At 37.4% G+C, this 25,382-nt stretch overlaps 1 protein-coding gene across 1 annotated transcript; it reads right to left on the bottom strand.

Annotated features, from left to right (window-relative positions):
• Nucleotides 1-13,734: 13,734 nt before the first annotated feature.
• Nucleotides 13,735-18,722, bottom strand: LOC113091513 (repetitive proline-rich cell wall protein-like). Its single transcript, XM_026257084.1, has 4 exons — nucleotides 18,651-18,722; nucleotides 18,408-18,473; nucleotides 13,826-14,414; nucleotides 13,735-13,742 (listed from the first exon to the last, which is right to left on the bottom strand). The coding sequence occupies exons 1-4, from the start codon at nucleotides 18,720-18,722 to the stop codon at nucleotides 13,735-13,737; spliced, it is 735 nt and encodes a 244-aa protein (XP_026112869.1).
• Nucleotides 18,723-25,382: the final 6,660 nt, after the last annotated feature.

Below are 25,382 nucleotides of genomic sequence, written 5' to 3'. Positions count from 1 at the left end.
TGATTTTGATGGAACAAGATGATTTTATACTGCCAAGGGCGTGGTAGCTCGTACCAAGGGGTGTGGTGAGCTGGAAACTGCTTACGTCACCTGCCACCGCTTACGTCACTTGCCACCGCAAACATCCAATAGAAAAAATCAACTGCAGTAGCCACCGTTCAACCTGAAGAGCGCAGCACTCAGACGTTTTTACACCATATATTGTAGAATGAATACATTTTATACTCAAATGTCAAAAAAGTTACTCGAATCAATGAACAGAACTAATAAAGCCCCATTCTTATAAATCATTAACTAAAAAAAGTTGGTTTAGGGTTTAGTTACTCTTTAAGCTGATCGCCGAAGCAAGGGAAACCTCCCCCACATTAGACACTGTTTCTAAATTACACCAAACTGACAAAAATGTGTGAAGAGCAGAGTCTCCCGCACAATGCTGCATTTGCGCAACAATGTAAAGTAATAAACCACTTCATCCATTCAGCTGTGACACAGAATTATTGATATTGGCGTGTTGTGTGACACATGAGAACATTAAAGGTTCTGTAGTGATGCTGGCTGAAAACATCCACAAATAATGTTGACTGTATGAAGAGTAAACTGGAAAACGCCAACATAGGCATGTCAATTCCGCAAAGGGAAATAGCCGCAGCCTAAGACTTTTTGTTTTGTTGTTTTATAAACAAGACCAGGTTGATGCTGGATTTGCTATCATTTGTTATTTGCACATCGTTGGCTATTAAAACATGGTAAAAGACCCCATTCAGGTGTAAGGTCCAGGCACTCGGCCCAAGGAAGGTATCCGGTGCTTGATGAAGGTTTCCTACGTGTTTGGTCTTTCAGCGAGTTATTCAATTTAGGTTAAACTCAAATCTGACTCCATTTTTGTATCTAATCTTGTGACACTTCAACTTCCGGTCAACTTCCTTGCCGCCTGATTTTATTATGACCTCGAATTTAGGTTGAAAGTCAAATTGGTTGCGTGTCTCTAATTTATTATTATTCTGAGATTTGATTATTCTTTTTATTCTCTAATATTATTGCACTTGTTCATTCGGAAAACATATAACTTTTTGAGTCTCGCACAAATCGGGAATACGATCTCTTAATCACAAACTTGTTAGTCTTGGTCATTAGACAGAGACAATTGACTGATACTTTTAGATGCCGCACCATTATTGCTTATTTCTAAAAGTATATTATTCAGTCCACATAAATCTGTTAACACTGTTAACTACTTTACATAATCATGCCGTGGTTTCCCACGTACACTTAGTTAGAATAATATTAGAATAATCAGAGGTTGAGGCTCACCCTATTCAGATTGATCAAACAACATTTGGTTGTTCTGAATGGAAAACCCATTATTAACCTCTACAGTCTAAGTACACATGACTAATGCCAATGTGTTAGTCGGAGCTCTAAAACTTCAGTCAACGTGCCCCCAATGTTCCACAAACTGAGTTTTAGTCCATTACTAACCTGAGCATAGATTTGTTATATTAATGACTTAACGTATTGGGTATTCAAGAGTGTTCAAATGTTTCAGGAACATTCTCAGGAAAGTCCTTTGTTTTCTTAGGGTGAAGTCGTCCCTCAGTCCAGACGGTCCCGCTCCAATCTTACACAGGTAAGTACAACTGCATCAGATTTCTGTTTTTGTCGGAAATCAGCACATAAGTGAATATATGTTAATGAAAACAACACAAAACCTCAGTATTATAGCTCCGACCACAGCGTGCCTACAGGAGCTTGGTTTTCCAGAGATGGGGATTCGGTACTTCTCTGTGGGTGATTTTACATCATGTTAGACACTTAAAATTGTATAATATACAAGCTGCCATCGTATTACGCTGCTGCTAGGGGTGTATGCTTCCCCCATGCATCCAAATATTTAGCATAAGCAGCTAAAGCAACATGCTTGTTGTATGCTTTCTTTCATTTCTTTTGGGTGATGCTTTCCCCATAAATATAGTATCAAGCAACATTTCTCATTGCTGGCCATTCAAATTGCATCAGTTGCGATGGGGAGTTTTGACATATGGTTGTTTTGGGGGTTTGTCTTGCTGCTCTCCCCGCTTTTTAAAGCATGGCTGCATGGAAGGGCGTGTGGAGTGTTGCCCAGAACATAACCATACTGCCAACACTAACTGTATGCAATTATAATTGTCATTAAATATACCTGACGGAAGTGGTCCTGATTGAAATCGAGCATCTATTTTAGAACCCCTTTCATACAATCCAAATAGTCTACAAGAAACTTTCAGAGTGTTCTTTTTCATTTGAGACCAGGGGCCCATTCTTCGTACGTCGCTAACTCAGTTAGCTGGATTTGAATGTTGACGATTTGGCATGATCTTGGATCGTTTGGTTCTTCGAAGCTCATCCCGGAGTTGCTGTCATATTAACAGGTCCGTTAGCTTAAACCTGCTCGGGAGGTGACCACTGGGCTATTGCTCTGTTGCAGGTCAGCAGACCTGATTTTGCGGGACAATGCGGGACACGAGGGAGAGAAATTACTATTATTGTACTTGGTGAATAAATATAGATTTTTTTATTAGATATATTTTTGCAGTGATGTAAACATGTTTTAAATTGCTAAAAGGGTTTATAAAAATGTTAATGATGGCGCTGACCGGCGCTCTGAACGTCACTAATAATATTTAATAGTAATATCAGTAAAAAATATATTTTAACAGCACGTGTCTATTCAATCCAAATAATTAAGTGAAAATAATCCAATCGCTACAAAGCACATTTCCAAATAAGCACATAAATTCCATTAGGAAAGACTAGAAAGATTAAATGCGTTCTTACCGGATTCAGTGCATCTTGAATTTATATTTTTTTTGTCTGATCTGGCAGCTTCGAGTAGGGCCTTCTCATTCATCATGTGTCTGTAGAACTCCTGGCAGGCGTAGCTGTAGTTAACTTTCACCAGGAGGCTTTTTTTTTTTTTTTTTTTGTCTGTGTGGGGTTTTTTTTCTCAGTGTTTATTTTCCCGCTCTGGCTAGCCGCTAGAATAATAACGGCTTCGCTGCGCATGTTCAGTGTTTTCTTATTTTTTTTACATTATTGTAGAATTGTAATTTAAAGGACGATGTAATAAAATGAAGACAAAATTAAAATGCGGGACAAAGCTTAAAATTTTGGGACTGTCCCACATGGTCACCCTACATGCTATACAGATAATAGAGTCGTGCATTATTTTGAGTGATGACTGCTATTATAAGAGTGGATTGATGGAGAGCAGGAGATGCAGATAACATGATGTTGATCCTTAAGAAACTTTCATTAATGCTGTCACGTAACAAATCTGTTCAAATATAAAATGAAATTAATAGATAATTTCTACATTGAAATAAAAATGTAAAGTCTGCACAACTGTTATAAATTGCGAATCTAAATAATTGGGAATCATGAAAAAAATAAAAAAAAACATGTATCCATTATCTCTTTCATGTATCTATTATAACATTTATGTAGTTTTGTTTGCTTGGCTGTTTCCTTATAAAAGTCCAGAAATTTGTCAAGTTTTTTTTTCGTCAGGTGTCGTTTTAAATTATATGACGTCATTACATTGCCGTCTTGCCACCAGCCAATCGCTGCACTGCTGATAATGGTTTCAGTATCGATACATATCCCCTTTTAAGCCAACACATGAATGCGCAATTACCTCAGATAACTCAATCCAGCGATACTAATCATACACAACAGGTGTGTTCGAAGAACCCAATTAGCCGGATCATGATTAGCACGATGATATCATCTTGGATTTGTCATTTGATCTCGGATGTAATAAGCGACGTACAAAGAACAGGCCCCGAGATTATGCTTCTACACCAAGAGGTTGCCGCACAGTAAGCATTTTATTGTTAGTATCCATTTTGGTTAACCAAAAGTCCTATAGGGAGTTTCCATAGGGCATTTTACAAAACGCATGAGCATAGCTTGGCAAATAAATGGTCTAAAGTACTCATATTTCATTCTATATTGATCTGCTATTGCACACAGCTTCACAAGACCTTGTGCTTGGGCTCAGTTGTGTATCTAAAGTCATAACAAGTGACCTAGAGTCTGAAATGTGGTCAGTTGAGATGCTTGTTATCCAGCAGAAAGAAAAAACTATATTCTAGCCTCTATAACTCTGTGCCAGTACTTCACACAATTGTTCTGATTGTTTCCTATGAAACTACGGGGTCTCAGCTTTCTAAAGATGTCAGGCATTTGATGGTAGGCAAAAATAACTGGGAACTGTGATCTCTGAAGTACTAGGAAAAGCCTAGTTAGTGGCCCAACCCTGAAGAAATTAAAATAAACATAATTCAACAATAATTCAAATTAATGTATTATAATAGTAATATTCATATTATAAAAGTAATATAATCTATCGAGCATCACATTAGTTCTGTCAGGCCGCGTTAGTTATGCTTGCATCAGCCGACAGTCAGCTGTTCCTGACGTGTACCAATCCAGTTTTGACACCTATCTCCTGCTGTCTATTTAAATTCCCATTATTCAGTGTCTCTTCCATCGCATTGCTGCCTGCAATTAACTCCCTCCTCAAACCCCAACTCCACCAACTGAACCTGTAATCTGATCTAACTTGTTCTTTCTTTACAGTCTCTTCATTGGAAGCAGTCTCTATCACATTTTCTTTTACAACTCAAGTAATTGTGAATTGTAATTATATATGCTTATAATGGTTCTGTTCTGTTTTGTACCCCAGGGCAGGCCCGTCGCAACAAGGCAGGCAAACCAAGCAATTGCTTGGGGCCCCGAGCTGACCTGGGGCCCCAGGACAACGACTGGTTAAGAATAAAATGCAACGACACTGTGTGAGCGCCCCTTTGATTGTCAATGCAGTAACATCTAATGACACTGTTATTGGGATCCCCCTCAAGGGGGCCCCTCTCAGTTGTCGCTGACAGCAGCAGGCCAACCAAGTCAAGTGATCTCTGCTTTTTTTTTTTTCGAACGGAAGGAATATGGTTACTGTAATATGTTTTTTTTTAACGGGATAAGGAAAACGCAGATCAGAAATCGCAGACTGCAAGGAGTCAGCAGTGTTTTGATTTGAGGGCTCAGGCAAACATAAAGAGAACGTCGTGGCGTGTTTCGATTGCAAGAATCGCGGAATCCAGTCATAAAAACGGAATTTACAGTTTAACGCAGAATGACACGTAATTTGCCAAATTTTGAATGAATTAATTAAAAATAGGTCATTGCACTTACATCAAACCACGATACGGACTAATATCTGTAAATATTAAGCAGGAACAGTCTGTTTAAATATGAATCCTGCATGTTCTGCGTGTCTCTGTTAATGAAAGGAGCAGAAGCGCGTCTTCCTTGAAGACGCACTAAAGCGCGCGTGACGCTCGCGGTGATTTCGTCTCGCGTCTGATGTCTCAATAAATAAGGATGTGAACACATGAACAACATCTACAGAACTGCTCTTAACAAAAACTTTAGTTTGCTTAATTTTCAATAATTAAAAGATAAATTAATGTTTGGTGTTTAATGTGCATCTCAGAAAATGCTTTATTTAGAAACCCACCTGAATGGCACTTAAATGCACTTAATTCATCTGTCAACTTTATTGTCATTGTTCAAAGTACAAGGGGGGCCTCTATGTCCATTTTGCTTGGGGCCCCCAAATTCCTTCAAACGGCCCTGCCCCAGGGGGGGGGGGGTTGTCTTGCTTCTCTGTCCAAGCATGGCTGCATGGACAGGCGTGTGGAGTGTTGCCCAGAACATAACCATACCGCCAACACTAACTGTATGCAATTATAATTGTCATTAAATATACTTGACAGAAGTGGTCCTGATTGAATTACTGTTCTGTATACTAACATGTAACTTCAGTTACTTCTAGAGTTAAAGTTATAATTCACCTTAAAGTTGCACTACCTAAAGGTCACAGTCAATTGCTTATTTTTTTGGCTGTAACAATATTGGTGCATGCTTCCTGTTAAAAAAAAATAGTTTTGCACCCTAGTTTGAAAAAGTAGTTTTTATATTACATATAAATTATATTTTCTGTCCTATTACAATATTAAATTTACTTAATTTACTGTTTTTTAGGTTTATTGAATCAATGTATAATAAACTGGCTGGAGAGTTTATACTAACATTTTGAATGCTATAAAATACAGTAATATTTACAAAATGTCCAATAATTAATGAATTTTAGTGATTGTGTTGTAGTATGTGTCAATGGCTTCTGAAAAGGGCACATTAGGATTCAGCAGACTACCCAATTCCAGTGCCATAACTCCACCAAGCATGAGCCAAATAATACAATTTAATAAGGCCCATATGTGAGCCTTATATGCAATTTTAGTACGGTTGAGTTTTCCTAAAATCGAACAGCCCCTATGTGGCCCACATGCCGCTGACGGTATGTAAAAGTCTTATTAACTCAAAGGTAAATGAAACACTCAACAACAAATGTACTCAAAACAATTTACTTTAAACAAGTGTTCAAATAATTACAGCTTTAAGAATAAATATAACATTTAAGAATACATTTAAGAATAAATATTACAGCTACTCGGTTGTACTTAATAATTTAAGGTGGAATTCAGTTGAAAACATTAAGAATATATTAATAATATAAATAACATTCAAAGAGTCTTAGACTCTTTATTTTTTACACCAAAATTTATGTTTTAAAGCATGTATTAATGTTATGTTCAACTCTGAGAGTTATAAAAAAAATCAGAGTAACTTGTACAGAGAACTTAGTAACTTGTACAGAGAACTTTAAAGAGAAATTGATAAAGTAAAAGAAACTTGAAAGGTAAGTTGAGATGTGTGTTGATGTGCAGGGACATCTCTAATGAGGTTCGGCAATGTTTTGTTGGGGCTCGCCTTTCTTCAATCGCTCCCTCCTCCCCCCTCTCGGTCTCCAGCAAGGTGCAACCATTTAATGATGTTGAATTCAATGTCTTTTATTTGAGGCTTTTTCAGTAAGGGGATTCTGCCTGACTGCACCTGCAATGAAGATAAATTTAAATAATGTTAGAAGCAATACAACCTGAAGTGAAGTGACATTCAGCCAAGTATGGTGACCCATACTCAGAATTTGTGCTCTGCATTTAACCCATCCGAAATGCACCCACACAGAGCAGTGAACACACACACACACACTGTGAACACACACCCGGAGCACACACCCGGAGCAGTGGGCAGCCATTTATGCTGCGGCGCCCGGGGAGCAGTTGGGGGTTCGATGCCTTGCTCAAGGGCACCTAAGTCATGGTATAGAAGGTGGAGAGAGAACTGTACATGCACTCCCCCCACCCACAATTCCTGCCGGCCCGAGACTAGAACTCACAACCCTTTGATTGGGAGTCCAACCCTCTAACCATTAGGTCACGACTTCCCTTGGAAGCTGGAAGCTGGAAGCCAGTGCTGCTGGAGCATAATAGAAGAAAAAAAATAAAAATAAACTGTTTCTTTTAATATTTAATCGCAACTTTTAACCACTGCATGAAAAAAAATAATCATTTCCAATACATTTTCAAAAAGAAATTGCAAATTGTATTTTTCAGTTTGTGGGTCAATAATAATACCTTAAGTTTTCTTATGACAAATAATTTAGGTTTTGTTTTTAGAATATTTTTTTAGAATACTTTTTCACCAACCAATTAGAATTTACGACACTGCATGTATTCTGCTTTGAAAAAGACATGAACACTTTAATGTAAAAACACACCAACACAGATAGCATAAATGTCACGTTTAAGTCCAAAGACGATGAAGAAAATTCAAATAGAAGTGTTTTTAATAACACAAAATAAACTCAAACACAATGATGTGAGACAGCATGCAAGCACAAACAGCCAAGTACTGAATGCAAGGAGGAACTTAAATACACAGTGATAATGAACTAAATACAGAGTTGTAGGCATGTGCTGGTATGAGACTTTGACAGTATGATAATCTCAAGCAAAAATATTGATTATAGCTTTATTGATTGATTTATTGATTGACAATATATAAAAATAAGCAAAACCAAAACAACTTATAAATAAATAAAATTGAAGTCACTTAAGTGAGCCAGGGATGTGATCAGCTAATGACAAAAAAAGAGGGAAAACAAGAATAGCTAACCCCATCCCCTGTAATTATTATTATTTTAATTAAATTGGTAAATAGATATCTTACTATTCAGTCCCTCCAGGATTTTTTGGGGGTGATTTTTGCGATCAAAATGACTAATTTGTGGGGTTAATTTCCTGAAATTTTTACATTTTATAATTAGGACATCACATTTACCATAATAGTATTATGTCAGATGCACAATAGTCATATATGATACAAACAAAATGCATAAAGCTTATTTATTAACAACAGCAGGTAAATTAGGTTACTGTCACTTTAAGACTTACTACAGTAATGACAAACCTCCCAATCAGTTATTACTGATTGTTTAACATAAATACACACCAAGATGAATATTTTGAAGTAATTGTAGCTATGTGTAGTTGTTCAAGCTCTTTAAAGAGAATTCAAAACTCTAACGCTGACCGGCGGTGACACGCTGCCAGTCACACACACACACACTCACACTCACACACACACACACACACACACACATCCTACTGTAGTCAGGCAGTCACTCAGTCAGAGACAGACCATCACTTGAATGGCTGAAATTAGTTTTTGTTGTGGTATTACTGCACTTGAAGGACAAGTTCAGTATTTTACACTTAAAGCCCCGTTTACAGATCGTTTCTGATGATTGAAATTTGGACAGATGCTGTGTGAGCATATTAGTGCACATCCCTGACCACTCGGTGAGTTTCATGTATTTGTAAACGAAAGTTTAATGCGTTTTAAGGAAGGATTATGCCAGTGCACCTATGCAGCCATTGTGAAATTCTCATGTCAGCAGCATTTGTCCAAATTTCAATCTTAACCGTTCTATTTAATCAGAAACTATCTGTAAACAGGTCTTTAAGTGTAAGATACCAAACTTGTCCTTTAAATCGTCATGCCACACAGCAATATAAAATACAAGAATCACTTTTGCTTGCTTCATTTCGATCATGTCCAGTGGCCGTCATCCTTGAAGCCATCTCTGACATGGTTAGCTGCTTGCAATTCCTATGATTCCACAGATCTGTTTCTGAAAGACCGATCACAGACATCATGCATGCGCAACATCTGTATCCATGTAATGCATTGAAACTTTAATTAAAACTAGAGATATTTCAATTGGGTGTTTATAATTGAATGTTTTATGAGGTCTTTTTCATTTTTGTGAGTATTTTGCGGTTAAATTAGGATGCAGGATTGCAAAAAAAATGTGACATTTTGTTGATTTTGCGTTGTATTAAGCGAACGTGGAATCGTGAAAAACTGGAGGGACTGAATATTGCAATTATATGCACTATTGTACTGTAAAAAAAAGGGAACTTATGTATTCATAATAATAATAATAATAATGTTACAATAATATTCTATTCTCTTTACAGAAAAACTAAAATTACAATACTAACATTTATGATGTCTTGCTTTCAAACCACTGAGCTTTTATTTTTTGCAGAAAACCAGAGACGTTTCTCTTTGTTCACAACAGATTTATATATGATTCTAATTACAGATGTTTGGTGCTCATTGCGTTTTCCAAATGCAAATTATAAGCGGCTCAAACTTAGAGCGCTTGCAGAGAAGCATTAACTGTGATGCAGCGCAACTAGAAAAATATTTAGTCGAGGGCAGCCCTACGTGGATATAATAACTGATGCTTGGAAAATAAACTTTTGGCAATTTTTGTGAGTTTGACTCATACATTGATTATTTGTATTGTTAATTACATTTATGCATTTAGCAGGAAGAGAAAAGGTGTTTAGGGTATTTAAGCACCAAACCATGCATTTGTGACTATTACTATTACTGAGATAACAGAATTTACAATACGATGTTCTGTAGAGGGGTTTTGAAAAGTTGTGTATTGTGCAAAGTGCTATACAAATAAGAATGACTTATAAAAAAAAAAGTTCTTACAAATGATAACTTCCTTAACAACCAGTCGTTGGACACCAATCTTCCCATTGACTCCTCTCCAATTCATACCACGTGCCAAAGCAGTTGTAAAAGTGGCTTTCAGCACTCTCCAGGCGGTGTCTTTCAAGGTCAAAGCCACCAACCAGACCCAGATAGGTAATCTCAGAAAAAAAAGAAGAAAACAAAACAAACCGTGTAAGTGGTTGACATTTATATATTTTAAAAAGACCACCCTACAATGAAAATGCTGTTATATTAAAAAAATTAACTATAAACTAATCACATACTCCTGAGAACATTTTCTAGGTTTGTAATATGGAAATTCTTGTCATCGCCCAACCCATACCGTACATATATGACAATATATAGCATATATCTATCTATAAATGTAAAAAAAAAGGAACATCTCTAAAAGGAACGTCTGTCTGTCTGTGTGTGTGTGTGTGTGTGTGTGTGTGTGTGTGTGTGTTATTCGCATATCTCTCGAACCATAAGTCCAATGGATTTCAAGCTTGACCGGTGTCTTGCTACGTGCACAAGTAAGTGCAGTGCCAAGTTTGACGTTGTTTGAATTAGAAATGCAAATCGTTAAATATATTGGTAAAAGAAGCAGAAATTGGCTTTTGCCAATACGGTTCACTGTGCAGCCTGCTGCCTGAATCCATATTTATTGTATGTCATTACGTCAGTATCAGTATTTGCTTTCTACCATGCACATATGAACAAAATTTTTGCTGTGTAATGTAACAATGAGCACTCAAACACACCAAATCTACAACAATTACTAAAAACACACACAAAAACTGATTTTGCACTGGCAATTTGCACTAGTTAGTATAATATAAAAAAAATTTGACCGAGTAATACTATCAATTAAATGAAAAAAAATAATAATAATAATAATATGTATATTATATATATATATATATATATATATATATATATATATATATATATATATATATATATATATATATATATATATATAAAAATTTATATAAATTTATTTATTGCTGCATGGTTAAAAAATATATATATAAATATATAAATTCAATTGTTAACTGACTGACACGCAGCCACACGCGCCTACAGACATATTTCGCTGAGCAAGCCAAATGAAGCCAGCGAAAAGTAGGCTACTGTGTGGCAACATTTCAACAGAAATGGCGATGAAGTTACTTGCAAAATATGCAGAAAATATAAAGAATTTTTGGTTTCTGTGGTATCACCTTCACAATGGGGGGGTTTGATACCACAAAAACCTAAAAATCTTGTGTCAGCAGCATCTGTACAAATTTCAATTCTAACCGTTGTATTTCATCAGAAACGATCTGAAAACAGGGCTTAAAGTGTAAAATACCGAACTTGTCCTTTAAAAATAAAGCAGTAGTGCAATAACCATGCAAACATCCACAGGCAAATGAAAGGCCCTTCCCGAAGCTGGCCACTCCAGCGAGACGTGATCTCTGTATTCCCGGTCAAACCATCAGAGAGGGGGTTTTCTGCCACGAGTCGAACTGAACAGGCTGCGCTCCAGACTAACCCCACATCATGTAGACGTGTTACGTTTTTTATTTGGCCAAAAAATGTAGTCTGATGGGAAAAAAATAGCGTTTTTTCAACGCTTCAAACTAATTCAATGTTTTTTTAGGGGTCACAGACACTCAACAATTTTATTTTTATGTAATGCCAATTTAATATTATAATTTTAGCAGTTAGCAGTTAATAATCGGATAATGAGTGGCGGTTGTCGGTTGGGAAAATTAACCGAAATGAGCATCCCTAAAACATATGCGTAGCACAGCAATATTGAAACTTTAGCGATGAAACATGTACGAGAGAATAATGTGCAGGACACCTTGATGTTAAAAAGAGTTAAAGGGATTGTTCACCCAAAAATTTTAATTAGCCCATGATTTACCTCAAGCCATCCTAGGTGTATATGACTTTCTTCTTTCAGATGAATACAATCATAGTTATAATAAAAAAACTGTCCCGTCTCCTCCAATGGCAGTTTCTGTTTTGAAGTCCATAAAAGTGCATCTATCCATGATTAAAGTAATCCTCATGGCTCTAGGGGGGTAAATAAAGGCCTCCTGAAGGGAAGTGATGCATTTGTGTAAAATGAAAAAACAAATGCAACTTCTGTTATAATTATTATTTATTCGGGTATAACACAATGGTAAATAATATGTATTAGGCTACCTGATAAAAAATATTTGAATTAAATGCTGCACAACTTGAATGCTTCCACTACTTGAAAAAACTCATAGTCGCGCGGCGATTTCACTGCATACTATGTGAAACGCTGATAAGGAATCATGTGGCGGGATTACATTTTAAAGTATAAAGATGGTAGCGGTCAAAACTCTGGTGTAGGCTACCTTTGGACGGAGCGGGTGGTCTGACTGACAATAGCCCACTCCCGACATCTATCCACACTTCATTTAGCCAAACCTGTACACCTTGCTCTGAGGAGCTTGCTCTGAGGTTTGCTACTTGTAACGGCCACCTAATGTTATAATGTTCATGACATGAATGTTGTATGCCGACTGCTCCTTTGATTTATTGTGTTTACTTTCTACTCTTATTTGTAGCGTGTTTTCAGAGTGTTTTTCCCCTGTTAATATTCGCTCTATGACATGTATGTGAAGAGTGCATTTAACGGAGAGGAATTATATAAAGACTCGTGAAACTACCATCCGTTGGCGTTGCCGTTGTCTTTTCATCCTGGGCAGACTTAAAACTCTGACAGCGTTACATACTGAAACCATTGTTGGTCAACAACATTCTTTTTTTGTACGCATGTTTGAAATTGTTTGGCAGAAAATAGCCTACTTCATTTGTCAGTAGGGCAATATGGTTTTCGTTTTTGTTTCTTAGAAATTTGAGTGATAGGCTTTGTCCTATTTAATTTGTTATTTATATTTCTTTTTTTTTCTGTGACATTTTTTTTTCTCTGCTGACAGTAGCTTACAATGTTAAAATAATATTTATATTGACATGAACACAATTTTTGTATAGCATTTATAATTGTTATAGGCTACTTAATCTCTATCTTTTCGTTAGAGACATTTGAATGGAAACAAAATCAAAATTTTACGGACCAGTCTGGTCGGGAAATAATGCAGGTAAACACAGAGTGTATTTTAAGCGGTTGCTGAATAGAACCTTGTGGGACCGGGATGAAAAAAAAAATAAACAGTCCCACGTAGACCTCCTTAAACCTTAAGTGTGTATGTCCTAAATAAATAATAATAAAAAAAGGAATAAAGTTCAAAAGTCGGAGTATAAACGAATGAGGACTGATTGCTATTTTTTATTAAAATGGCTTTAATCTTTTAGGCTACCACAATAGTACTTGATCTGTTTATAATGATTTCATTGATATATGCCTAAGGTGTTAAATTAAAAAATAAAATTTGTCTAATCCAGTACTAGATTTTTTTTCAATTTTTTGATCCGATCATCACAATCACAATTTTATTTTTTATTTTAATTTACTCCGTGTAGCTGGCCCGCCATCTACTGGCTAAAAAAAATAGTGTCACGTGGCCAAAGTTACTTGCCGACCTCTGCTCTACAAACATTCATCGTAGATATTAATCAAGAGTATAGTTTAAAGTTGCACAATTGTATAACATGCGTTGTAGTGGTTGGTTTCTCCTTATACCAGATTCTGAGCCTGCTGGCTGCAAGTAATTTAAACTTGGCTGGCTATTTAGCTGCAAGAGAGATAGTTGGTGATTTAGCAGTGGCTGACTAGCTAGCAGTTGAAAAGGTGGTTGGCTCCATGCTGGTGGCTGACTAGCTGGTTGGTAGAAATGAAATTGGTCACTTGCTGGTGGCTGACTAGGTGGCTTGTAGAACTGGGATTGGTCACTTGCTGGTGGCTGAATAGCTGGCTTGTAAAACAGGGATTGGTCACTTGCTGGTGGCTGACTAGCTGGTTGGTAGAAAAGAAATTGGTCACTTGCTGGTGGCTGACTAGGTGGCTTGTAGAACTGGGATTGGTCACTTGCTGGTGGCTGACTAGCTGGCTTGTAGAACTGAGATTGGTCACTTGCTGGTGGCTGAACAGGTGGCTTGTAGAACTGAGATTGGTCAATTGCTGGTAGCTGAATAGGTGGCTTGTAGAACTGAGATTGGTCACTTGCTGGTGGCTGAACAGGTGGCTTGTAGAACTGAGATTGGTCAATTGCTGGTAGCTGAATAGGTGGCTTGTAGAACTGAGATTGGTCACTTGCTGGTGGCTGAATAGCTGGCTTGTAGAACTGAGATTGGTCACTTGCTGGTAGCTGAATAGCTGGCTTGTAGAGCTGAGATTGGTCACTTGCTGGTGGCTGAATAGCTGGCTTGTAGAGCTGAGATTGGTCACTTGCTGGTGGCTTGTAGAACTAAGATTGGTCACTTGCTGGTGGCTTGTAGAACTAAGATTGGTCACTTGCTGGTGGCTGAATAGCTGGCTTGTAAAACAGGGATTAGTCACTTGCTGGTGGCTGACTAGCCAGGTAGTAGGAAGGGGATTGGTCACTTGCTGGTGGCTGACTAGCTAGCTGGCAGAGAGGAGGCTGCTGTTTTGCTGAAGAGGGGCTTTGAGTTGATTGACTAAATGTTTGAAATGCTGGTGGCTTTAAAATTTTGCCCTTCATCATCATTGTCACTCAAAAGTTTAAAGTTTTGAAATCTGAAGCTCTTCATTTCATAGAAAAATAGAAATTGACACAAGGTTACTATTGCCATGGTCGGAAAGATATATTTTCTATTTAAAATTTTAGAAAAACAATAAAATAAACTCATAAAAGAATAAAAAACTCATGTTGGAAAAGAGATGTTTGCTTACATAATTCGTCTAGCTTTTTTAGCCCCACGCTCTGTATCAGATGTCAGAGAAGAGTTGTGCTTCAGGGAGCTTTTTCCTGGCATCTTCATAGTTGTCTAAAACACATGTAAGACTAAATGACAACCACATAGCCTAAGTAGTCCCTTTCACACATACATTCTTTACTGGTAAAATACTGGTAAATTAACGTTAACATTAAAATAATGTTGTCAACTTGGACAGATGAAACTAAAGCACTTCTCATCCAGGTGGATGGAAAAAAAGCGGTTCAGTATTTAAAGGGATAGTCCACCCAAATTCTGCCTTTAATTTGTGACTGTTATGTCGTTCCAAACCTGTAATGGTGTGTTCACACTGAACGCGAATAGAGCGTCAAATACGCGTCTTTCACATCTAGTTAGATGCTTGAACATTTTGAATCCATTCGCGTGTCCGCTACACTATATAATAATAAAAAAAAAACAACACAATTTCTTTCTGGCATACATTTCCGTCATGTCTGAAATAAAAGATATTCCTGCTCTGTACTTGTTGTGGAAGTTCCAAATATGGAGGAAAGCCAAACAAACGCCGACGTGTCTGGGTACCCAGACAGCAACAATTAGCATCTCCTCCATTTTTGAAAACAGTGATAGACCGGATGTATCAATTAGCTCTTCGTTGATTGGCTGGCGCAACAAAGCGTCATGTGAATCTTCCACATGAGTTCAAATTTTGCGCAGAAGACGTTTTGCGGCAAACGCGTCGCCCAATTCGCATCATTTATGATAAAACATCAGAGAGGTTTCTGACCACCTGTAGACTGCTATGTCAATAATCCCAAAACTGCACACAAAAAGTTTCTCGTCGCTTCATAACATTAAACTTGAACCACTGTAGTCACATGGACTATTTTAACAAATTTTTTACTACCTTTCTGGCCATTGAAAGTTGCAATGACATCGCTGCATATGGATGGTTCAGAAACATCTCAGATTTCATCTAAAATATCCTCATTTGTGTTCCAAAAATGAACAAAGGTCTTATGGGTTCAGAATGACATTATGGAATGAAATAATTTACATTTTTGGGTGAACTAACATCAGAGGCTACTAGTATTCTGGTACTGATGTGTGAATGGTATCTTACTGGTAAAAAGAAAGAACGTCATTGCATGTTTGAACAGCACCTTTCTGTGTTTAGTGGAAAAGTTTTACTGGTAATTTTACAGTAATTTACCGGGCTTACTGTGTGAAAGTACATAAACAAAATAAACATGAGCATAATTTATAAAACTTTTTATACATTTTATAACATTGTATACAAATAGAAAAGTTGATAGAATCCACAGATATTCTAAACATGATCAATAATTTTCCTTCTGCAATAAAAATCTGTTTTTCTTAATTTGGTTGATAAAGCGCAAAACTTATAGTGAGACATTAAATATTACGTATCGCATTTATTTATTGGGGTTAAACATGAAAGAAATACCTGTTGTGTAAAAAAAAGCTTAACTTTAAAGATTTTCCAGATTGTCTTTCTGTGTTTTTTTGTTTGTTTGTTGCCTCAGGGCAACACTGTGCAGTTAGACCACTTTTTTTTTCGGGCAATATGCTAAATTGGGGAGATGTGATCGGATGCAAAATTAGGTCCACATGGTGCATTCAAGTCCTCCTGGGAAGCTCTGTGAATGCATCATATATGTGCAATTTATGTTATTATTATTATGGTGTCTATCATCTCATAATCTGGCTAAATGAGTAGTGTTTTCTGGCAAACTTTATCTCTCTTATTTATTAACAGTACACATAGTAATTTTACGGGCGAAAGGAACATGATAGAGCAGTTAGGGTCATTCCTTCTGACAGTGAGGACAGTGAGCTTGAGGAGAGTGAAAATGAGGACAGTGAGGTTGAGGAGAGTCATGAAGACTGGATCCCTGAATCAGGTTTGAGGGACAGTTTGGAGGTCAGGGGTCAGTTAGGGGTCAGTCAGCAAAGTATCGTGTGTGTGTGTTTGTTTGCACGCATGTCATTGTATGATGAAGGGTATATCGTCCCCTTGGAATTATAAGGTTCTATCTGACATTTTTGTCAAAAAAGCGTTTTTTTTTTTTTCAAAATTGGTGATTTTCGTTTTTTTGCAGAATCTGTTAGTTGATATCACAAAGAAGCCTCTCCGTGTTTGAGATAGCAGTATTGGTATATTTAAAAGCGTACATTTTGAGGTTGAAATCAGCTAGTTTGTCAGAGATTCTAGCACGCAATAGGGGCGTTTCATTGTCTGTCTGTATTTCCATACTGGATAAGCCGGCTTTTGTTTCTTTTGTTATTGCCCCCGCCCTCCAAGGGAAGCGTGGCTACTTAGTATGCAGCGCTCTGGCTGGCTGTAGCTGATATTAAAATTCAATGAAGATGGACGCCACGGAGATGGACGCAGATGAGCTAAACCATGGTCGTTACACCGAAAATGCTTTGAAGTACTTCTTCGACAATCCGGATGCTTATAAACAAGCGCTCACTGATTCTGAAGACGATCTGAGTGACGATGAAAGCGGCATAATAAGACTGTATAATATCCTTAATCTACAACTGAGCGAAGATGACGAAGAGGAAGAATCTATTGGACTGGCGTCAGACGAGTTGGACCGTAAGATATCAGAGGCTATTTCGATAGTAACATTTGATGGGGATAAAGACAGAGAAATGGGGAAAATCCGTAACATTTAGAGGCAAACAGACGCACAGTGCTAACTTCGGATCTGCAAGAATACTTTTCTGTTTCTTATGGGGTGAGTTTCCATAAACATCAAAGTTTGTCGTTTTGTGTTCATTCTAAGAACACGTTCACGTTATCTCACGTTTAGTCCATGTTTAGACCTTCCCATATCTACCTATTGTTATTAGCTAGCTCATCGGTTATCACAGAATCCTGTTAAAAAAGTCCTAATGCTACACAATGAAATCAATTCACCAAGTTTTATGTAGAAAACCAGCAAATAACAAATAAAATTAGCATCAATATGTAATTTTTGTTTACATAAACATTAAAATAATAACATTAAAAATGATGGCCACATTTGAAAAAGATTAAAGATTTTTTATGAAAACATAAAACTCACATATTTCAGCCTCTAAATAATTTTTATAAAAGTCAAAAAAGATAAATTACTTACATTTACAATGCACATTCTCCTTTATTATTAATAATATGCGGTCTGATTCTTCCCGTTGTGTCTGTCGTTGCTATGCAGGGGGTATGGCTTATCTAAATGAGATGTTAATGAGCCCCATTGTCACTCGCAGCAGTGAGAACTGCACTGTCTTTAAAGGCTATTTTCTGCTTTTTGAGGTTTTTTGAGTGCCTACCTTCAAATGGCCACAACTTCTCCAAATATTATCAAATTTCCATGTGTTACACATCGTTGGAAAGCTTGGAGACTACACTTTCAGAAAACACTTTCTTTGAATGACTCAAGATGCCCCAGAACCGACTTGTGTCCCTACTTTCCGTGATTGGTCACATATGACAAACATGCTTCCTGTTGTCTTTTTTAGGAGAATACCTGTCTCTTGACAATGACAAAGAGTCTGAGGATGAAGATGAAGTAGAAGAGGTTGATGTTCCACGCCTACCCCGATGGAGAACACCTCACAATGCACACTTCAATGCTTACCCCGAATAGCAGGACCTGCTTCCAAGATCTGATGATATCATGTCCCCCCCTCCAGTACTTCAAGCAGTTTTTCTCTGAAGACATTCTGGAACTTATTGTACAATGTGATGCAAACAAGCCGCTTAACCTCACCATAAAAGAATTGGAGCAGTTCCTGGGGATTGTGGTGTACATGTCATTGTTTGGTTTACCAGGCACCCGCATGTTTTGGAACAAAGCCTGTAGAATATCCCAAGTAGCGGACACCATGACACTGAATAGATGGGAGGCCATCAAAAAACACCTGCACTTCAATAAAAATTAAGAAAGACATGAGGATATTAATGATCCACTCCACAAGATCCGACCACTGGTTACTCATCAACTTCAAAATTGACATCAATCCCAATGAGTGAGAAGCTGGCTGTTGATGAGCAGATGGTCCCATTCAAGGGAAGAAACAGACTGAAGCAATATCTGCCATCAAAACCAAAGAAATGGGGCTACAAGATTCTGGTCTTGGTTGGCTCTGATGGTGTCCCGTACAACTTGGAAATCTACACAGGGAGAGTTGTACAACCCCCTGAGCTAGCAGACATGGGAGCAAGTGGCAACGTTGTCCTCCACCTTGCACAGACTATACCCAAGCATAAGAACTACAAGGTTTTTTTTCAACAACTGGTTTACGAGTGTCCCTCTTGTACTTACACTGGCTCAGCAGGGAATTCACTGCACTGGTACTGTTCGTGGCAACAGACTACCAGGTGTCAACTTGATGTGCGATGCTGAGCTGAAAACAGCAGGACGTGGATCTTTTGAACAGAAGATGGCCATGGTGAGAGAAACCACCTTGTATGCTGTAAACCTTCTCAGTGATTACACTGGAGCCCACCCAGTCACCGAGGTTGACAGGTGGGATGGCAAGCAAAAGATGATCACCAAAGTCCCCTGCCCTGCTGTGGTGAAAGAATACAACAAGAATATGGGTGGGGTGGATCTTCTTGACTCACTGCTTGCACTGTATCGGATCAAAATCAGATCAAAGAAGTGGTGCCACCGGCTGGTGTTCCACGTTCTGGATATGATCATCGTGACCACATGGCTGCTCTACCGAAGAGATTTTGAAGGTACTGGAATGAGAAAGAATGAACATATGAAGCTGTATACCTTCAAATCCTACATTGCTGAAGCCCTATGCAAAAGTGGAAAGAGCCTGGAGCACAAGAAAGGTCGCCCCTGTTCCACAATTGCTGGTGAGTATGAGGAAAAGAGGAAAAAAGGACCAGCTGCTCCAATTCCAGTCCCTGATGTGCACCTGGATGCCACAACCCAATGGATCATTATGGCTGAAAAGAAGGGGAGATTCAAGGTACCAGGGTGCACAGGTACACCAAAAGCCAAGTGCCGGAAATGTGATGTTCACCTCTGTTTTACATCCACCAGCAACTGCTTTCTGAGGTTTCACACATAAGGAAAACAGAGTATGCTTTGTCAAAAAGAGAAGCTCTGATTCAAACAATATCCCAAAAAACCACACAAACACACATTCACACACACATAATCATTCGGATGTTGGTTAATATATAAGTGTTACAATATGTTTATATAAAATGTTAGAAACATTTGGTTTTGTAATTAGTAGTAGTTTGTTTATTTGATTGTTCATTGTTTTTTTTAATTGGTTGGAACCATTTGTTATTGATGTTTGTCAAAATAAAACATGTTCTAATGAATATATTACGTTTTCCTTATTCCACTTATATAGAAAACCTTGCTGTTTTAGTACCCTTGTAGCACATTTTATAATGGATATATTAACATACCCCCCCCCCCTCCCACTCCCAAAATAAAAAGTCATGCCATAGAGGGGTTAAGTGATAACAGAATTTTTTTTTAAGGGAACTATTCTTTAAAGAACACATTCTTATTTTCAACAACCAAGCTAAATTTCTTACTGAGAAGAATATAAACAGAAACTGACAAAAGCATAAAATGGCTGTACACTGGTGGGGCCAGGACATTACAAAGGCTCACTGGACCAGTGTATAACAAGAACTGCCTAGGTTCTGTAGCTTTCCACCTCAGTCTATGTGTTAGTGGTCTTTGGTTTACGTGCAAAACAGAAGTTATGTAAAATCTCAACCCTACAAGAGAATCTGAAATTACTTGACTCAGCCGGGAATATAATCGAACACGGAGTGGCCCAGAACTCAGCCAAAGATCTAAAAGTCTCCGCATCATCCCAAGACAAACCAGATGCATGTAGTCATGAGGAAAACCACCAACCATGTCAATGTTTGTTTCTATTAGAGGAGACTTGGCAACATGATGGTCCTCATCTATCATCTGCCAGAAAGAGAGGTTTGTCCTACATGGGGCATTAATTTCAGGAAAGGTCATTCGGTGTTTGAGATACAAGCCAGTTTGAGTACATTTACCACAGACAGAGTGGCCAGTGTGACTTGATGGCTTTGATAAAAGCCCTAGCAGATGCATCACATACAACATAAGTAACTTTTAAAAAGAACCATTTGCCTTTTCAATTCACTTACAAGATCTTTCAAATATTCGTTCAAAGATTTTGGTTTAGAACTACCATAGAACAGTCCGATTACGAAGGGCCTCTTTACTTTACAGTCTTGAAGAATACCAAGTATTGTCCAAAATTGTACAGAGTTGCTATTAACCCCTTTGCGTGCAAACATCGCTGACGGCCCCAGTTTATTATTGTTTCACTTTCACAGCACATTAAACATCACTGTCTTACTTCATCTAGACAAACTGTGCATCAATGGAAAGTTTAAAGACTCAAGCTTCGATATTTGACCAATATTTTGATAAAACATTGTTGCAGTGACAGATATTTAGTGATTTATGTCAGGAGTGCAAAATAATAAATCCGTATTATGCCACATTTTGAATAGAAATTCACAACTCACTCATATTCAGTCACGTCAAGAGCGGTTTATTTGTGTTCACATAGACTCACTGAACAGCGTCAATAAGGATTTACAGACCAAAGATGCATATCTGCGGAGATATATGGATATGTTTACTTCATATTTCTTCAGACAGAATCGTCATTTCTATTCATTTTCCACGGATTTACGCGATCAGATGATAAACAGCCTCTCCCAGCGATCTCTGTGTGCGTGCAGTAGTCACAGCTCGTGCGGTGTGTGACTCAGACTCTGATTGGGTCTTTCAAACATCAATCTTAGAGTTTCATATCTGGACACCGCCCCATCGTGTCACATGCTTCCTGCACACTTCCTGGTAGTTATCTGGCCAAAACAACACTGAAACACCTCTGTACACACAAAATATCCAAATAATAAACCCGCGATTACGATAGTAAAGCTTGGTATGAGAATTTCTTGAGATCTGGGGCGTTTTTATAAAAAAAAAATCGAATATTTTTACAACAGTAAACGACCAAATTCCACCCCTGATCGCTAAAGGAAGTTATTATAAACACTCGATCGGGGTTTAAAGTGAGTTTTGAGTAAAAGTGTACTAATAATTTCATAAATTGTCAGATGTAGCTTGATGCTAACGTTAGCACCAATGCTACTAATAGCAGGTGCTTTTCTTCTTCATAATGCATTTTTGTCTCAATAATTCACGTAAGGTCGTAAGAAAATGTTTTGTTGTATTTTTATAGTAAGACTTTTGATAAATAAGGGCTAAATGCAAAGAGAGACTGAAGTGAGATCGCTGCTTTGTTGCTTTGTAAAGCCTGAAAAACCACAATCAAGGCTAATAAAGGTGGAATAAAAACAAAAGAATAATGATAAAAGAATAATGCGGATAATGTGTCAAACTTGGCGGAGGTGTGAAAGAACCGTTTGGTGAGAACAATACAATCATGATTCGGGCAGTTTTCAACAGTGAAACATACACAAAGAGCACAGGAAAGTTTACATGTGAGATCTTACAGAGATGACAAGGGCCATAAATCAATCTGATTAGCCTTCTCTAAAAACACACATGACATGGCCTTAGAAAATATTTCATAAAATTCACAGTTTTACAGATTCGATTATGAAATTTTTTATGAAGTCTTGGAAGACTTGTGGCCTTAGCTACACTGTGTTTTCAAACTCATTTCCTACATCAACATTTTTTTAAATACATTTAAAACATATGTTTTTTATATTTTTATTTTTGTTTTTATGTTTGAGCTTATATATCTCTATTATCATAACAGTCTGAGTGATTCTGATTCCTGAACAGTAAACTTTAAAGTGTCAGCTTTGTGAACATATGTTGAATATGTATCTAGTCAGAAAGAATCATGAGCAGAAACCTTTTTATTTTGGGTATGTCATTTCTGTCTCCATGCCAAAAAAGGGGGGTTACTAGTAAGGGGTTAAACAGTGGAATGCCATCAACATTTAACTGCAGTCTAAAAATGTGTTGGTCAGGAACTTTGGACCACGTTTTCAAATGCTGTCTTTAGTGAATTTAGTATACCGAAGTAATGAAAATCTCCACCAGTTATCATTTGAGTCCTGTACGAGGTTTTTGTTCTAAGCAGTGTTCTACCATCTTTAGGAAGGAAAGGGAGATGCACCCTAAGTATAGTCAAAAGGGCAGACAAAGCAATCAGAGAGACTCCAAATTTACAGCACAGCCTGCCAGTGAAGCAGCCAAATCGTCACTCACTATATTCCCATCATCAGATTGATTATCATTCAGAATCCATCTCTGATGATGACTCAGCACATAGCTCCTCAGAATCTGAGGCATCAGATTCTGAGGTATCCCTGGCATCCCATCCCAATAATACAAGCCTATATCTGCCTGCAGTTAAAAAGTTATCATATTTGTTTTGCTTCACCCATTTATAAATGCTACAATTATTAAAAAAAACTAAATAATAATAATAATAATAAATGTCATTAAAAAATGCCATTGGCCGGAGTAAATTTTACCATTATATAATTGTGAGTCTAGGTTAAGTAAGGTTACTAAGGTTAGTAATCTGGGAGGTGAAAATACTGTGAAGTTACAAATGGCATGGGATTTTAAAGCATTACAACTGAAGTTCTATGAAACGTTAGTCAATAAAGCACTTTTTTAACCCCTTTGCGTGCAAACATCGCTGACGGCCCCAGTTTATTATTGTTTCACTTTCACAGCACATTAAACATCACTGTCTTACTTCATCTGGACAAACTGTGCATCAATGGAAAGTTTAAAGACTCAAGCTTCGATATTTGACCAATATTTTGATAAAACATTGTTGCAGTGACAGATATTTAGTGATTTATGTCAGGAGTGCAAAATAATAAATCCGTATTATGCCACATTTTGAATAGAAATTCACAACTCACTCATATTCAGTCACGTCAAGAGCGGTTTATTTGTGTTCACATAGACTCACTGAACAGCGTCAATAAGGATTTACAGACCAAAGATGCATATCTGCGGAGATATATGGATATGTTTACTTCATATTTCTTCAGACAGAATCGTCATTTCTATTCATTTTCCACGGATTTACGCGATCAGATGATAAACAGCCTCTCCCAGCGATCTGTGTGTGCGTGCAGTAGTCACAGCTCGTGCGGTGTGTGACTCAGACTCTGATTGGGTCTTTCAAACGTCAATCTTACAGTTTCATATCTGGACACCGCCCCATCGTGTCACATGCTTCCTGCACACTTCCTGGTAGTTATCTGGCCAAAACAACACTGAAACACCTCTGTACACACAAAATATCCGAATAATAAACCCGCGATTACGATAGTAAAGCTTGGTATGAGAATTTCTTGAGATCTGGGGCGTTTTTATAAAAAAAATCGAAAATGTACATCGGAAATGCTAACTTGTGCAGCGATGAAAAAGGCTACAAATAACATATTTTTACAACAGTAAACGACCAAATTCCACCCCTGATCGCTAAAGGAAGTTATTATAAACACTCGATCGGGGTTTAAAGTGAGTTTTGAGTAAAAGTGTACTAATAATTTCATAAATTGTCAGATGTAGCTTGATGCTAACGTTAGCACCAATGCTACTAATAGCAGGTGCTTTTCTTCTTCATAATGCATTTTTGTCTCAATAATTCACGTAAGGTCGTAAGAAAATGTTTTGTTGTATTTTTATAGTAAGACTTTTGATAAATAAGGGCTAAATGCAAAGAGAGACTGAAGTGAGATCGCTGCTTTGTTGCTTTGTAAAGCCTGAAAAACCACAATCAAGGCTAATAAAGGTGGAATAAAAACAAAAGAATAATGATAAAAGAATAATGCGGATAATGTGTCATACTTGGCGGAGGTGTGAAAGAACCGTTTGGTGAGAACAATACAATCATGATTCGGGCAGTTTTTAACAGTGAAACATACACAAAGAGCACAGCAGTGTTTACATGTGAGATCTTACAGAGATGACAAGGGCCATAAATCAATCTGATTAGCCTTCTCTAAAAACACACATGACATGGCCTTAGAAAATATTTCATAAAATTCACAGTTTTACAGATTCGATTATGAAATTTTTTATGAAGTCTTGGAAGACTTGTGGCCTTAGCTACACTGTGTTTTCAAACTAATTTCCTACATCAACATTTTTTTAAATACATTTAAAACATATGTTTTTAATATTTTTATTTTTGTTTTTATGTTTGAGCTTATATATCTCTATTATCATAACAGTCTGAGTGATTCTGATTCCTGAGCAGTAAACTTTAAAGTGTCAGCTTTGTGAACAAAGGTTGATTATGTATCTAGTCAGAAAGAATCATGAGCAGAAACCTTTTTATTTTGGGTATGTAATTTCGGTCTCCATGCCAAAAAAGGGGGGTTACTAGTAAGGGGTTAAAACAATGGCACTTAAAGTTTAAACTAAAATATTATTTCAACCATATAGCGTGTGAAT

Source organism: Carassius auratus, unplaced genomic scaffold, assembly GCF_003368295.1.
Source record: "Carassius auratus strain Wakin unplaced genomic scaffold, ASM336829v1 scaf_tig00214205, whole genome shotgun sequence".
Classification (NCBI taxonomy): Eukaryota; Metazoa; Chordata; class Actinopteri; order Cypriniformes; family Cyprinidae; genus Carassius; species Carassius auratus.
Note: the sequence above shows the minus strand (reverse complement) of the source record. Positions and strands in the feature narration are given on the sequence as shown.

What these genes read in the sequence shown, in the direction of transcription:
- LOC113091513 (XM_026257084.1), bottom strand. Translation starts at nt 18,722, where the DNA reads ATGCGGGTGCCTGGTAAACCAAACAATGACATGTACACCACAATCCCC. An exon ending in ACTGCTCCAATTCTTTTATG is followed by an intron (nt 18,474 to 18,650) that starts GTGAGGTTAAGC and finishes CCATCGGGGTAG; the next exon opens with GCGTGGAACATCAACCTCTT. An exon ending in TTGTCATTGTCAAGAGACAG is followed by an intron (nt 14,415 to 18,407) that starts GTATTCTCCTAA and finishes GACCAATCTTAG; the next exon opens with TTCTACAAGCCACCAGCAAG.